At 47.3% G+C, this 12500-nt stretch overlaps 1 protein-coding gene across 1 annotated transcript in view; it reads left to right on the forward strand.

The window, feature by feature from the left end:
- Positions 1-395: 395 nt before the first annotated feature.
- The window catches only part of LOC118383175 (receptor-type tyrosine-protein phosphatase delta-like), a 199534-nt gene continuing 187429 nt past the window's right edge, over positions 396-12500 (forward strand). Inside the window, exon 1 of the mRNA XM_052508125.1 lies at positions 396-538. Coding sequence (XP_052364085.1) covers positions 448-538 — 91 coding nt within the window. The 5' untranslated portion in view covers positions 396-447. The remainder of the gene's footprint in view (positions 539-12500) is intronic.

A 12500-nucleotide genomic window follows, 5' to 3' on the forward strand; every position in this document is an offset into this window, starting at 1 on the left:
AGTTTTTTGTGTGCTCTAGGGCAATAGTGTCTAGATGGAATTTGTATTTGTGGTCCTGGTGACTGGACCTTTTTTGGAACACCATTATTTTGGTCTTACTGAGATTTACTGTCAGGGCCCAGGTTTGGCAGACTCTGTGCAGAAGATCTAGGTGTTGCTGTAGGCCCTCCTTGGTTGGTGACAGAAGCACCAGATCATCAGCAAACAGCAGACATTTGACTTCAGATTCTAGTAGGGTGAGGCAGGGTGCTGCAGAGTTTTCTAGTGCCTGTGCCAATTCGTTGATCTCTCTCTCTCTGGTTGATTAGTAATGGAATAGTGAATCTGATTTGAACCTGAAAAATGCGATGAATAAATAAATGTAATGTTTATAATTTCTCTCTCTGTCCAGGTTGTGAGGGCTCTTTCTTGTCTTCCTATTGGCCAGTGAGGCTGTGAGGTCACGGCATGTGGATGACTACTTATCCCATGATGCTATCTGCCAGGCCGGGCTACTTCCTGCTGCTGCTCAGCTTCCTGCTCCTCGCTGACGCAGACTGTGAGTTGACACACACACACACACACACAAAAGACGGACACATACGATATTGTAGTACAGCGTCAAGCTCCTGAGTGATGCTGAATGGATATGATTACCTCTTTGGCCAACCCCCTCTGTCTCTCTCTCTCTCCCTCTCTCTCTCTCTCTCTCTCTCTCTCTGTCTCTCCTGTCTCTCTCTGGGTCTCTCTATTCTCTCTCTCTCTCTCTCCCTCTCTCCCTCTCCCTCTCTCAGGGTTCTCTCTCTCTCTCTCTCTCTCTCTCTCTCTCTCTCTCTCTCTCTCCTCTCTCTCTCTCTAGCTCTCCCTCTCTCTCTCTGTCTCTCCTCGCCTGTCCCTCTCTCCCTCCCTCTCTCTCTTCCTCTCTCTCTGTCTCTCTATGTCTCTCTCTCTCTCTCTCTCTCTCTCTCTCTCTCTCTCTCTCTCTATTCTCCCTCTCTCTCTCCTCTCAGGGTCTCTCTCTCTCTCTCTCTCTCTCTCTCTCTCTCTCTCTCTCTCTCCCTCTCTCTCTCCCTCTCTAGCTCTCTCTCTCTCTCTCAGGGTTCTCTCTCTCTGTCTCTCTCTGGGTCAGGGTTCTTCTATTCTAGCCTCTCTCTCTCTCTAACCCTCTTCTCTCTCCCTCTCTCTCTCTCCCTCTCTCTCTCTCTCTCTCCCCTCTCTCTCTCTGCCTCTCTCTCTCTCTCTCTCTCTCTGTCTCTGTCTCTCGCTCTCCCTGTCTCTCTCTATCTCTCTTCTAATGATGGAGGTCACAGGTCAAAGTAAGAGCAAAAGAGGGAGAGGGAAGGAGAGGAAGGGAGGAGAGAGAGCGAGAGAGACACCAGGACTAAGAGAGAGGGAGGAGAGGAGAGAAAAGGAGAGGGAGGAGAGGAAGGGAGGAGAGAGAAGGAGAGGAAGGGAGGAGAGGGAAGGAGAGAGAGAAAATTCCCTAAACATATTAATTTAACAGTATTGATTTTGTTATGTTTGAGCAAAAGAACACAGCATTAGCTATGGACATTAGCTTCTCTGCTCCATGGAGAAATCACTGACACGGTGGAGGTTGTCACATCCACCATCTGTGTTGATCTAGAGAGAGAGAAAAAAAATAACATTATTAAAACGTGTCTAGCCTGTCTGTCTATGGGTAACAGGGTTGACTTGTTATTCTAGCCCTGTCTATGGGTAACAGGGTTGACTTGTTATTCTAGCCTGTCTGTCTATGGGTAACAGGGTTGACTTGTTATTCTAGCCTGTCTGTCTATGGGTAACAGGTTGTTGTTATTCTTGTTATTAACTAGCCTTGTTATTCTAGCCTGTCTATGGGTAACAGGGTTGACTTGTTATTCTAGCCTGTCTGTCTATGGGTAACAGGGTTGACTTGTTATTCTAGCCTGTCTGTCTATGGGTAACAGGGTTGACTTGTTATTCTAGCCTGTCTATGGGTAACAGGGTTGACTTGTTATTCTAGCCTGTCTGTCTATGGGTAACAGGGTTGACTTGTTATTCTAGCCTGTCTATGGGTAACAGGGTTGACTTGTTATTCTAGTCTGTCTGTCTATGGGTAACAGGGTTGACTTGTTATTCTAGCCTGTCTATGGGTAACAGGGTTGACTTGTTATTCTAGCCTGTCTATGGGTAACAGGGTTGACTTGTTATTCTAGCCTGTCTATGGGTAACAGGGTTGACTTGTTATTCTAGTCTGTCTATGGGTAACAGGGTTGACTTGTTATTCTAGCCTGTCTGTCTATGGGTAACAGGGTTGACTTGTTATTCTAGCCTGTCTATGGGTAACAGGGTTGACTTGTTATTCTAGCCTGTCTGTCTATGGGTAACAGGGTTGACTTGTTATTCTAGCCTGTCTGTCTATGGGTAACAGGGTTGACTTGTTATTCTAGCCTGTCTATGGGTAACAGGGTTGACTTGTTATTCTATTCTATGGGTAACCTGTTATTCTCTGTCTATGGGTAACAGGGTTGACTTGTTATTCTAGCCTGTCTGTCTATGGGTAACAGGGTTGACTTGTTATTCTAGCCTGTCTATGGGTAACAGGGTTGACTTGTTATTCTAGCCTGTCTGTCTATGGGTAACAGAGTTGACTTGTTATTCTAGCCTGTCTGTCTATGGGTAACAGAGTTGACTTGTTATTCTAGCCTGTCTATCTATGGGTAACAGGGTTGACTTGTTATTCTAGCCTGTCTGTCTATGGGTAACAGGGTTGACTTGTTATTCTAGCCTGTCTGTCTATGGGTAACAGGGTTGACTTGTTATTCTAGCCTGTCTATGGGTAACAGGGTTGACTTGTTATTCTAGCCTGTCTGTCTATGGGTAACAGGGTTGACTTGTTATTCTAGCCTGTCTATCTATGGGTAACAGGGTTGACTTGTTATTCTAGCCTGTCTGTCTATGGGTAACAGGGTTGAGTTGTTATTCTAGCCTGTCTATGGGTAACAGCAGGGGGCAGTGCGATAAGAAGTAGCCGGCCAGGCGGGTCACGTTTCAGTGGGCGCCTGACTCCACCTTCGCCTCTCCCGAGCACATTGAGGAGTTGCAGAGATGAGCCAAAGGACCTAATTCAGGGAGAAAACAGGGGTACAAAAATACACTCTGTGGATACACGCCTGTCCAGGGTTGAGCCTGGTTAGTACGGACGAGAGACCGCCTGGTCGGCGTAAGACAAATGAAATAAAAAACGATTCACACCGCTTTTTACGTTTTTCCACATGTTTTCTATTTATTAAAATCCACATAACATGGATATTTCTCATTTCCTGGTGCTGCAGGATTATTTTCCTACTGTGAGATGAAGGGTCAGAGGGTCATTTGTCCTGATCATGTGACCCGACAAGGAACAACTCTGTGTGGTTCAAATCTCATCTGTAGGATATGCAAGGAGCTTGTCTCATGACACATGTAATCGCACCCGTTGCCACACACACAAACACAAACACACACACACACACAAACACACACACACACACACACACACACACACACACACACACATGCGCGCACACACACACACACACACACACACACACACACACACACACACACACACACACACACACACACACACACACACACACACACACACACACACACACACACACACACACACACACACACACACACACACACCCGTGCACACACACACATGCGCACACAAACGCACACACACACACACACACACACACACAAGCACAGACATACAGTGTAATCTGAGGATTGTATGTAATCAAAACGCTGTATGTTGACCTCACAGTCTCTTCTCACACATCTGCCATCACAATACATAATCAAATCAAATGATATTAGTCACCTGAATACAACAGGTGTAGTAGACCTTACAGTGAAATGCTGAATACAACAGGTGTAGTAGACCTTACAGTGAAATGCTGAATACAACAGGTGTAGTAGACCTCACAGTGAAATGCTGAATACAACAGGAGTAGTAGACCTCACAGTGAAATGCTGAATACAACAGGTGTAGTAGACCTTACAGTGAAATGCTGAATACAACAGGTGTAGTAGACCTCACAGTGAAATGCTGAATACAACAGGTGTAGTAGACCTCACAGTGAAATGCTGAATACAACAGGAGTAGTAGACCTCACAGTGAAATGCTGAATACAACAGGTGTAGTAGACCTCACAGTGAAATGCTGAATACAACAGGTGTAGTAGACCTCACAGTGAAATGCTGAATACAACAGGTGTAGTAGACCTGAATACAGTGAAATGCTGAATACAACAGGTGTAGTAGACCTTACAGTGAAATGCTGAATACAACAGGTGTAGTAGACCTTACAGTGAAATGCTGAATACAACAGGTGTAGTAGACCTTACAGTGAAATGCTGAATACAAAAGGTGTAGTAGACCTCACAGTGAAATGCTGAATACAACAGGTGTAGTAGACCTTACAGTGAAATGCTGAATACAACAGGTGTAGTAGACCTTACAGTGAAATGCTGAATACAACAGGTGTAGTAGACCTTACAGTGAAATGCTGAATACAACAGGTGTAGTAGACCTTACAGTGAAATGCTGAATACAACAGGTGTAGTAGACCTTACAGTGAAATGCTGAATACAACAGGTGTAGTAGACATTACGGTGAAATTCTTACTTACAGGCCCTAACCAACACTAGTATACCATGACCAACCCTCTGAATTAGTCTCCAACTACACTAGTATACCATGACCAACCCTCTGAATTAGTCTCCAACTACACTAGTATACCATGACCAACCCTCTGAATTAGTCTCCAACTACACTAGTATACCCTGACCAACCCTCTGAATTAGTCTCCAACTACACTAGTATACCATGACCAACCCCTGAATACAACTACATGTATACCATGACCCCTCTGAATTAGTCTCTAACTACACTAGTAGGACATGATAAACCCTCTGAATTAGTCTCCAACTACACTAGTATACCATGACCAACCCCTGAATTAGTCTCCAACTACACTAGTATACCATGACCAACCCCTGAATTAGTCTCCAACTACACTAGTATACCATGACCAACCCCCTGAATTAGTCTCCAACTACACTAGTATACCATGACCAACCCTCTGAATTAGTCTCCAACTACACTAGTATACCATGACCAACCCTCTGAATTAGTCTCCAACTACACTAGTATACCATGACCAACCCTCTGAATTAGTCTCCAACTACACTAGTAGGACATGACCAACCCTCTGAATTAGTCTCCAACTACACTAGTATACCATGACCAACCCTCTGAATTAGTCTCCAACTACACTAGTAGGACATGACCAACCCTCTGAATTAGTCTCCAACTACACTAGTATACCATGACCAACCCTCTGAATTAGTCTCCAACTACACTAGTAGGACATGACCAACCCTCTGAATTAGTCTCCAACTACACAAGTATACCATGACCAACCCTCTGAATTAGTCTCCAACTACACTAGTATACCATGACCAACCCTCTGAATTAGTCTCCAACTACACTAGTATACCATGACCAAACCTCTGAATTAGTCTCTAACTACACTAGTAGGACATGATAAACCCTCTGAATTAGTCTCCAACTACACTAGTATACCATGACCAACCCCTGAATTAGTCTCCAACTACACTAGTATACCATGACCAACCCCTGAATTAGTCTCCAACTACACTAGTATACCATGACCAACCCCCTGAATTAGTCTCCAACTACACTAGTATACCATGACCAACCCTCTGAATTAGTCTCCAACTACACTAGTATACCATGACCAACCCTCTGAATTAGTCTCCAACTACACTAGTATACCATGACCAACCCTCTGAATTAGTCTCCAACTACACTAGTAGGACATGACCAACCCTCTGAATTAGTCTCCAACTACACTAGTATACCATGACCAACCCTCTGAATTAGTCTCCAACTACACTAGTATACCATGACCAACCCCTGAATTAGTCTCCAACTACACTAGTATACCATGACCAACCCTCTGAATTAGTCTCCAACTACACTAGTATACCATGACCAACCCCTGAATTAGTCTCCAACTACACTAGTATACCATGACCAACCCTCTGAATTAGTCTCCAACTACACTAGTATACCATGACCAACCCTCTGAATTAGTCTCCAACTACACTAGTATACCATGACCAACCCCTGAATTAGTCTCCAACTACACTAGTAGGACATGACCAACCCTCTGAATTAGTCTCCAACTACACTAGTATACCATGACCAACCCTCTGAATTAGTCTCCAACTACACTAGTATACCATGACCAACCCTCTGAATTAGTCTCCAACTACACTAGTATACCATGACCAACCCTCTGAATTAGTCTCCAACTACACTAGTATACCATGACCAACCCTCTGAATTAGTCTCCAACTACACTAGTATACCATGACCAACCCTCTGAATTAGTCTCCAACTACACTAGTAGGACATGACCAACCCTCTGAATTAGTCTCCAACTACACTAGTAGGACATGACCAACCCTCTGAATTAGTCTCCAACTACACTAGTATACCATGACCAACCCTCTGAATTAGTCTCCAACTACACTAGTATACCATGACCAACCCCTGAATTAGTCTCCAACTACACTAGTAGGACATGACCAACCCTCTGAATTAGTCTCCAACTACACTAGTATACCATGACCAACCCCATGAATTAGTCTCCAACTACACTAGTATACCATGACCAACCCTCTGAATTAGTCTCCAACTACACTAGTATACCATGACCAACCCTCTGAATTAGTCTCCAACTACACTAGTATACCATGACCAACCCTCTGAATTAGTCTCCAGTAGTCAACTACACTAGTATACCATGACCAACCCTCTGAATTAGTCTCCAACTACACTAGTATACCATGACCAACCCTCTGAATTAGTCTCCAACTACACTAGTATACCATGACCAACCCTCTGAATTAGTCTCCAACTACACTAGTATACCATGACCAACCCTCTGAATTAGTCTCCAGTAGTCAACTACAGTGGTATGACATGATAAACCATGAAAACATGATATAGGTCTACTCTACATAACCTCTTGTTTTGACAGATATTAGTTCTGCTTGGAACCCTGTGAACTGCAGCCCATGAGATTCTCCCTCTGAATGCAGTAACAATGGATCTAGAACTCTTCTTATACAATTACCTCACAATGACTTGAATACTTGAATAGGGAATTTTTCTTCATTAGCCATTAATGCTAATGATAAACACAAGGGGGATTAGAGTAGGTTGGGGCATTCCAAATGGCACCCTATTACCTATATAGTGCACTACTTTTGACTTTGGCCAATAAGACATAGGGTGTCATTTGTGATGCAAGCCTACTGTAGCTCTATAACAGCTAGTGTGATGTAGGCCACAGGGTTGTGAAACTCTCTCTGGGTTATATCTGTTCTCTGCCTGCTCAACTAGCCCTTTCTGCCCTGAGAGGCAGCAGGAGGAAGCTATTAGCGATTAGCATTGCAAGTGCTCCCATCCGCAAACTAATGCAACATGACTTAGCGTTAGCTTAGCATTAGCTTAGCATGTGCACCCATCCGTGAGTAATACGGGCCCGGTTAGCGTTAGCAATAGCTTTAGCTTAGCGTGTGCACCCACCCGAAAGTAATGGGCCCTGACTAGCGCTGAAGGAAGACAAACATTCTGTTGAATGGTGAAGCCTAGGTCTGACCTACTAAACAATGGAGCCAGCGGCTAACCCATGTGCTAGTAACGATGGCTTGTGTACAAAGAAGCCTCTATTTCGTTATTTGATTAATTAATGCCCCTTTTTTGGGGGGTTCTAACAAATGAACTCTGATTAATTCAACACGGACCAAACCTCAGGCGTTACGGAACTAGGCTACATCAAGCGCTAAGTGGTACACTAATTGGATAGACGGGAGAATTGGTGGAAGCAATGTGTGCGGGTTTTTGTACTTTTTCATATTTTAGGTGTTATCGAATCGTTAAACCGTTGGGGCGGCAGGGTGGCCTAGTGGTTAGAGTGTAGAGGCGGCAGGGTGGCCTAGTGGTTAGAGTGTAGAGGCGGCAGGGTAGCCTAGTGGTTAGAGTGTAGAGGCGGCAGGGTAGCCTAGTGGTTAGAGTGTAGAGGCGGCAGGGTAGCCTAGTGGTTAGAGTGTAGAGGCGGCAGGGTAGCCTAGTGGTTAGAGTGTAGAGGCGGCAGGGTGGCCTAGTGGTTAGAGTGTAGAGGCGGCAGGGTAGCCTAGTGGTTAGAGCGTAGAGGCGGCAGGGTAGCCTAGTGGTTAGAGTGTAGAGGCGGCAGGGTAGCCTAGTGGTTAGAGTGTAGAGGCGGCAGGGTAGCCTAGTGGTGAGAGTGTAGAGGCGGCAGGGTGGCCTAGTGGTTAGAGTGTAGAGGCGGCAGGGTAGCCTAGTGGTTAGAGTGTAGAGGCGGCAGGGTGGCCTAGTGGTTAGAGTGTAGAGGCGGCAGGGTAGCCTAGTGGTTAGAGTGTAGAGGCGGCAGGGTAGCCTAGTGGTTAGAGTGTAGAGGCGGCAGGGTGGCCTAGTGGTTAGAGCGTAGAGGCGGCAGGGTAGCCTAGTGGTTAGAGTGTAGAGGCGGCAGGGTAGCCTAGTGGTTAGAGTGTAGAGGCGGCAGGGTAGCCTAGTGGTTAGAGTGTAGAGGCGGCAGGGTAGCCTAGTGGTTAGAGTGTAGAGGCGGCAGGGTAGCCTAGTGGTTAGAGTGTAGAGGCGGCAGGGTAGCCTAGTGGTTAGAGTGTAGAGGAGGCAGGGTAGCCTAGTGGTTAGAGTGTAGAGGCGGCAGGGTAGCCTAGTGGTTAGAGTGTAGAGGCGGCAGGGTGGCCTAGTGGTTAGAGTGTAGAGGCGGCAGGGTAGCCTAGTGGTGAGAGTGTAGAGGCGGCAGGGTAGCCTAGTGGTTAGAGTGTAGAGGCGGCAGGGTAGCCTAGTGGTTAGAGTGTAGAGGCGGCAGGGTAGCCTAGTGGTTAGAGTGTAGAGGCGGCAGGGTGGCCTAGTGGTTAGAGCGTAGAGGCGGCAGGGTAGCCTAGTGGTTAGAGTGTAGAGGCGGCAGGGTAGCCTAGTGGTTAGAGTGTAGAGGCGGCAGGGTGGCCTAGTGGTTAGAGTGTAGAGGCGGCAGGGTAGCCTAGTGGTGAGAGTGTAGAGGCGGCAGGGTAGCCTAGTGGTTAGAGTGGAGAGGCGGCAGGGTAGCCTAGTGGTTAGAGTGTAGAGGCGGCAGGGTGGCCTAGTGGTTAGAGTGTAGAGGCGGCAGGGTAGCCTAGTGGTTAGAGCGTAGAGGCGGCAGGGTACCCTAGTGGTTAGAGTGGAGAGGCGGCAGGGTAGCCTAGTGGTTAGAGCGTAGAGGCGGCATGGTAGCCTAGTGGTTAGAGTGTAGAGGAGGCAGGGTAGCCTAGTGGTTAGAGTGTAGAGGCGGCAGGGTGGCCTAGTGGTTAGAGTGTAGAGGCGGCAGGGTAGCCTAGTGGTTAGAGTGTAGAGGAGGCAGGGTGGCCTAGTGGTTAGAGTGTAGAGGCGGCAGGGTAGACTAGTGGTTAGAGTGTAGAGGCGGCAGGGTGGCCTAGTGGTTAGAGTGTAGAGGAGGTAGGGTAGCCTAGTGGTTAGAGTGTAGAGGCTGCAGGGTGGCCTAGTGGTTAGAGTGTGGAGGCGGCAGGGTATCCTAGTGGTTAGAGTGTAGAGGCGGCAGGGTAGCCTAGTGGTTAGAGCGTTGGACTAGTAACCGGAAGGTTGCAAGTTCAAACCCCTGAGCTGACATGGTACAAATCTGTTGTTCTGCCCCTGAACAGGCAGAACAGCTCCTCTTCTCAGAAGTAGAGAGAGAAGGAAGAGAGAGAGATTGTATGGAGCGTACGGGAGGGAGCTCCCCTCATTAAGTCTCTCCCTGAGAGAGAAGGGGAAGATGAGAGGTGGAGAGAAATGACAGAGAGGTACACAGGGACGGAGAAGGGGGAGGAAGATTGCATGTGTCTAGAGGGAGAGAGAAACCAAGTGATGGGGAGAGAAGAGGGGTACTGAAAGAGAAAGAGAGAGACTGAGAATATATGAATGAAAGAGAAGAGAGAGACAGAGAATAGATTCATGAAAGAGGAGACAGAGATGCCTGCGACCTGGTTCAGGTTAGCAGTCCACCTAGCAGTTACAAACATTGTGAAAAAGACTGTAAAAACTGTTACATCCCAGTGGATTGATGAGGAATTGATAGAATAGTATGGTTGAGAGGGATGAGGAATGGAAAATAAGTCTGGCTGCACAATCGATTGGACAACGTACTGCAAATTGAGAAATCATGTGACTAAACTGAACAAAAAGACGAAGATGTCATAATAGACAGGACCTAATGGGGATCCATAATAAACCCCAGGAAGAGTAGCTGCTGCCTTGGCAGGAACTAACGGGGATCCATAATAAACCCCAGGAAGAGTAGCTGCTGCCTTGTCAGGAACTAACGGGATCCATAATAAACCCCCAGGAAGAGTAGCTGCTGCCTTGGCAGGAACTAACGGGGATCCATAATAAACCCCCAGGAAGAGTAGCTGCTGCCTTGGCAGGAACTAACGGGGATCCATAATAAACCCCAGGAAGAGTAGCTGCTGCCTTGGCAGGAACTAATGGGGATCCATAATAAACCCCAGGAAGAGTAGCTGCTGCCTTGGCAGTAACTAATGGGGATCCATAATAAACCCCAGGAAGAGTAGCTGCTGCCTTGGCATGAACTAATGAGGATCCATAATAAACCCCAGGAAGAGTAGCTGCTGCCTTGTCAGGAACTAACGGGGATCCATAATAAACCCCCAGGAAGAGTAGCTGCTGCCTTGGCATGAACTAATGGGGATCCATAATAAACCCCAGGAAGAGTAGCTGCTGCCTTGGCAGGAACTAATGGGGATCCATAATAAACCCCAGGAAGAGTAGCTGCTGCCTTGGCAGGAACTAATGGGGATCCATAATAAACCCCAGGAAGAGTAGCTGCTGCCTTGGCAGGAACTAACGGGGATCCATAATAAACCCCCAGGAAGAGTATCTGCTGCCTTGTCAGGAACTAACGGGGATCCATAATAAACCCCAGGAAGAGTAGCTGCTGCCTTGTCAGGAACTAATGGGGATCCATAATAAACCCCAGGAAGAGTAGCTGCTGCCTTGTCAGGAACTAATGGGGATCCATAATAAACCTCAGGAAGAGTAGCTGCTGCCTTGGCAGAACTAATGGGGATCCATAATAAACCCCAGGAAGAGTAGCTGCTGCCTTGGCAGGAACTAATGGGGATCCATAATAAACCCCAGGAAGTGTAGCCCCTGCCTTGACAGGAACTAATGGGGATCCATAATAAACCCCAGGAAGAGTAGCTGCTGCCTTGGCAGGAAATAATGGGGATCCATAATAACCCCCAGGAAGAGTAGCTGCTGCCTTGGCATGAACTAATGGGGATCCATAATGGGGAATCCATAATAAACCCCAGGAAGAGTAGCTGCTGCCTTGTCAGTAACTAACGGGGATCTCTCCTCTTCCTCTCTCTATATCCTTCATCGCCATCTCCTAACTCTCTCCTAAGTCCCACTAACTCTCTCTCTCCTTTCCCTTCTCCCTGTCCACTAACTCTCTCTCCTTTCCCTTCTCCCTGTCCACTAACTCTCTCCCTCTCCCTTCCCTTCTCCCTGTCCACTAACTCTCTCCTTCTCCTTTCCCTGCTCCCTGTCCACTAACTCTCTCCCTCTCCCTTCCCTTCTCCCTGTCCACTAACTCTCTCCTTCTCCTTTCCCTGCTCCCTGTCCACTAACTCTCTCCCTCTCCTTTCCCTTCTCCCTGTCCACTAACTCTCTCCTTCTCCTTTCCCTGCTCCCTGTCCACTAACTCTCTCCCTCTCCTTTCCCTTCTCCCTGTCCACTAAACTCTCTCCCTCTCCTTTCCCTTCTCCCTGTCCACTAACTCTCTCCCTCTCCTTCCCCTTCTCCCTGTCCACTAACTCTCTCCTCTCCCTTCCCTTCTCCCTGTCCACTAACTCTCTCCCTCTCCTTTCCCTTCTCCCTGTCCACTAACTCTCTCCCTCTCCTTTCCCTTCTCCCTGTCCACTAACTCTCTCTCTCTCCTTCCCCTCTCTCCCTCTCCTTTCCCTTCTCCCTGTCCACTAAACTCTCTCCCTCTCCTTTCCCTTCTCCCTGTTCACTAAACTCTCTCCCTCTCCTTTCCCTTCTCCCTGTCCACTAAACTCTCTCCCTCTCCTTTCCCTTCTCCCTGTCCACTAAACTCTCTCCCTCTCCTTTCCCTTCTCCCTGTCCACTAAACTCTCTCCCTCTCCTTTCCCTTCTCCCTGTCCACTAACTCTCTCCCTCTCCTTTCCCTTCTCCCTGTCCACTAAACTCTCTCCCTCTCCTTTCCCTTCTCCCTGTCCACTAACTCTCTCCCTCTCCTTTCCCTTCTCCCTGTCCACTAAACTCTCTCTCTCCTTTCCCTTCTCCCTGTCCACTAACTCTCTCCTTCTCCTTTTCCCTCTCCCTGT

This window comes from Oncorhynchus keta, unplaced genomic scaffold (assembly GCF_023373465.1).
Source record: "Oncorhynchus keta strain PuntledgeMale-10-30-2019 unplaced genomic scaffold, Oket_V2 Un_contig_3378_pilon_pilon, whole genome shotgun sequence".
NCBI lineage: Eukaryota > Metazoa > Chordata > Actinopteri > Salmoniformes > Salmonidae > Oncorhynchus > Oncorhynchus keta.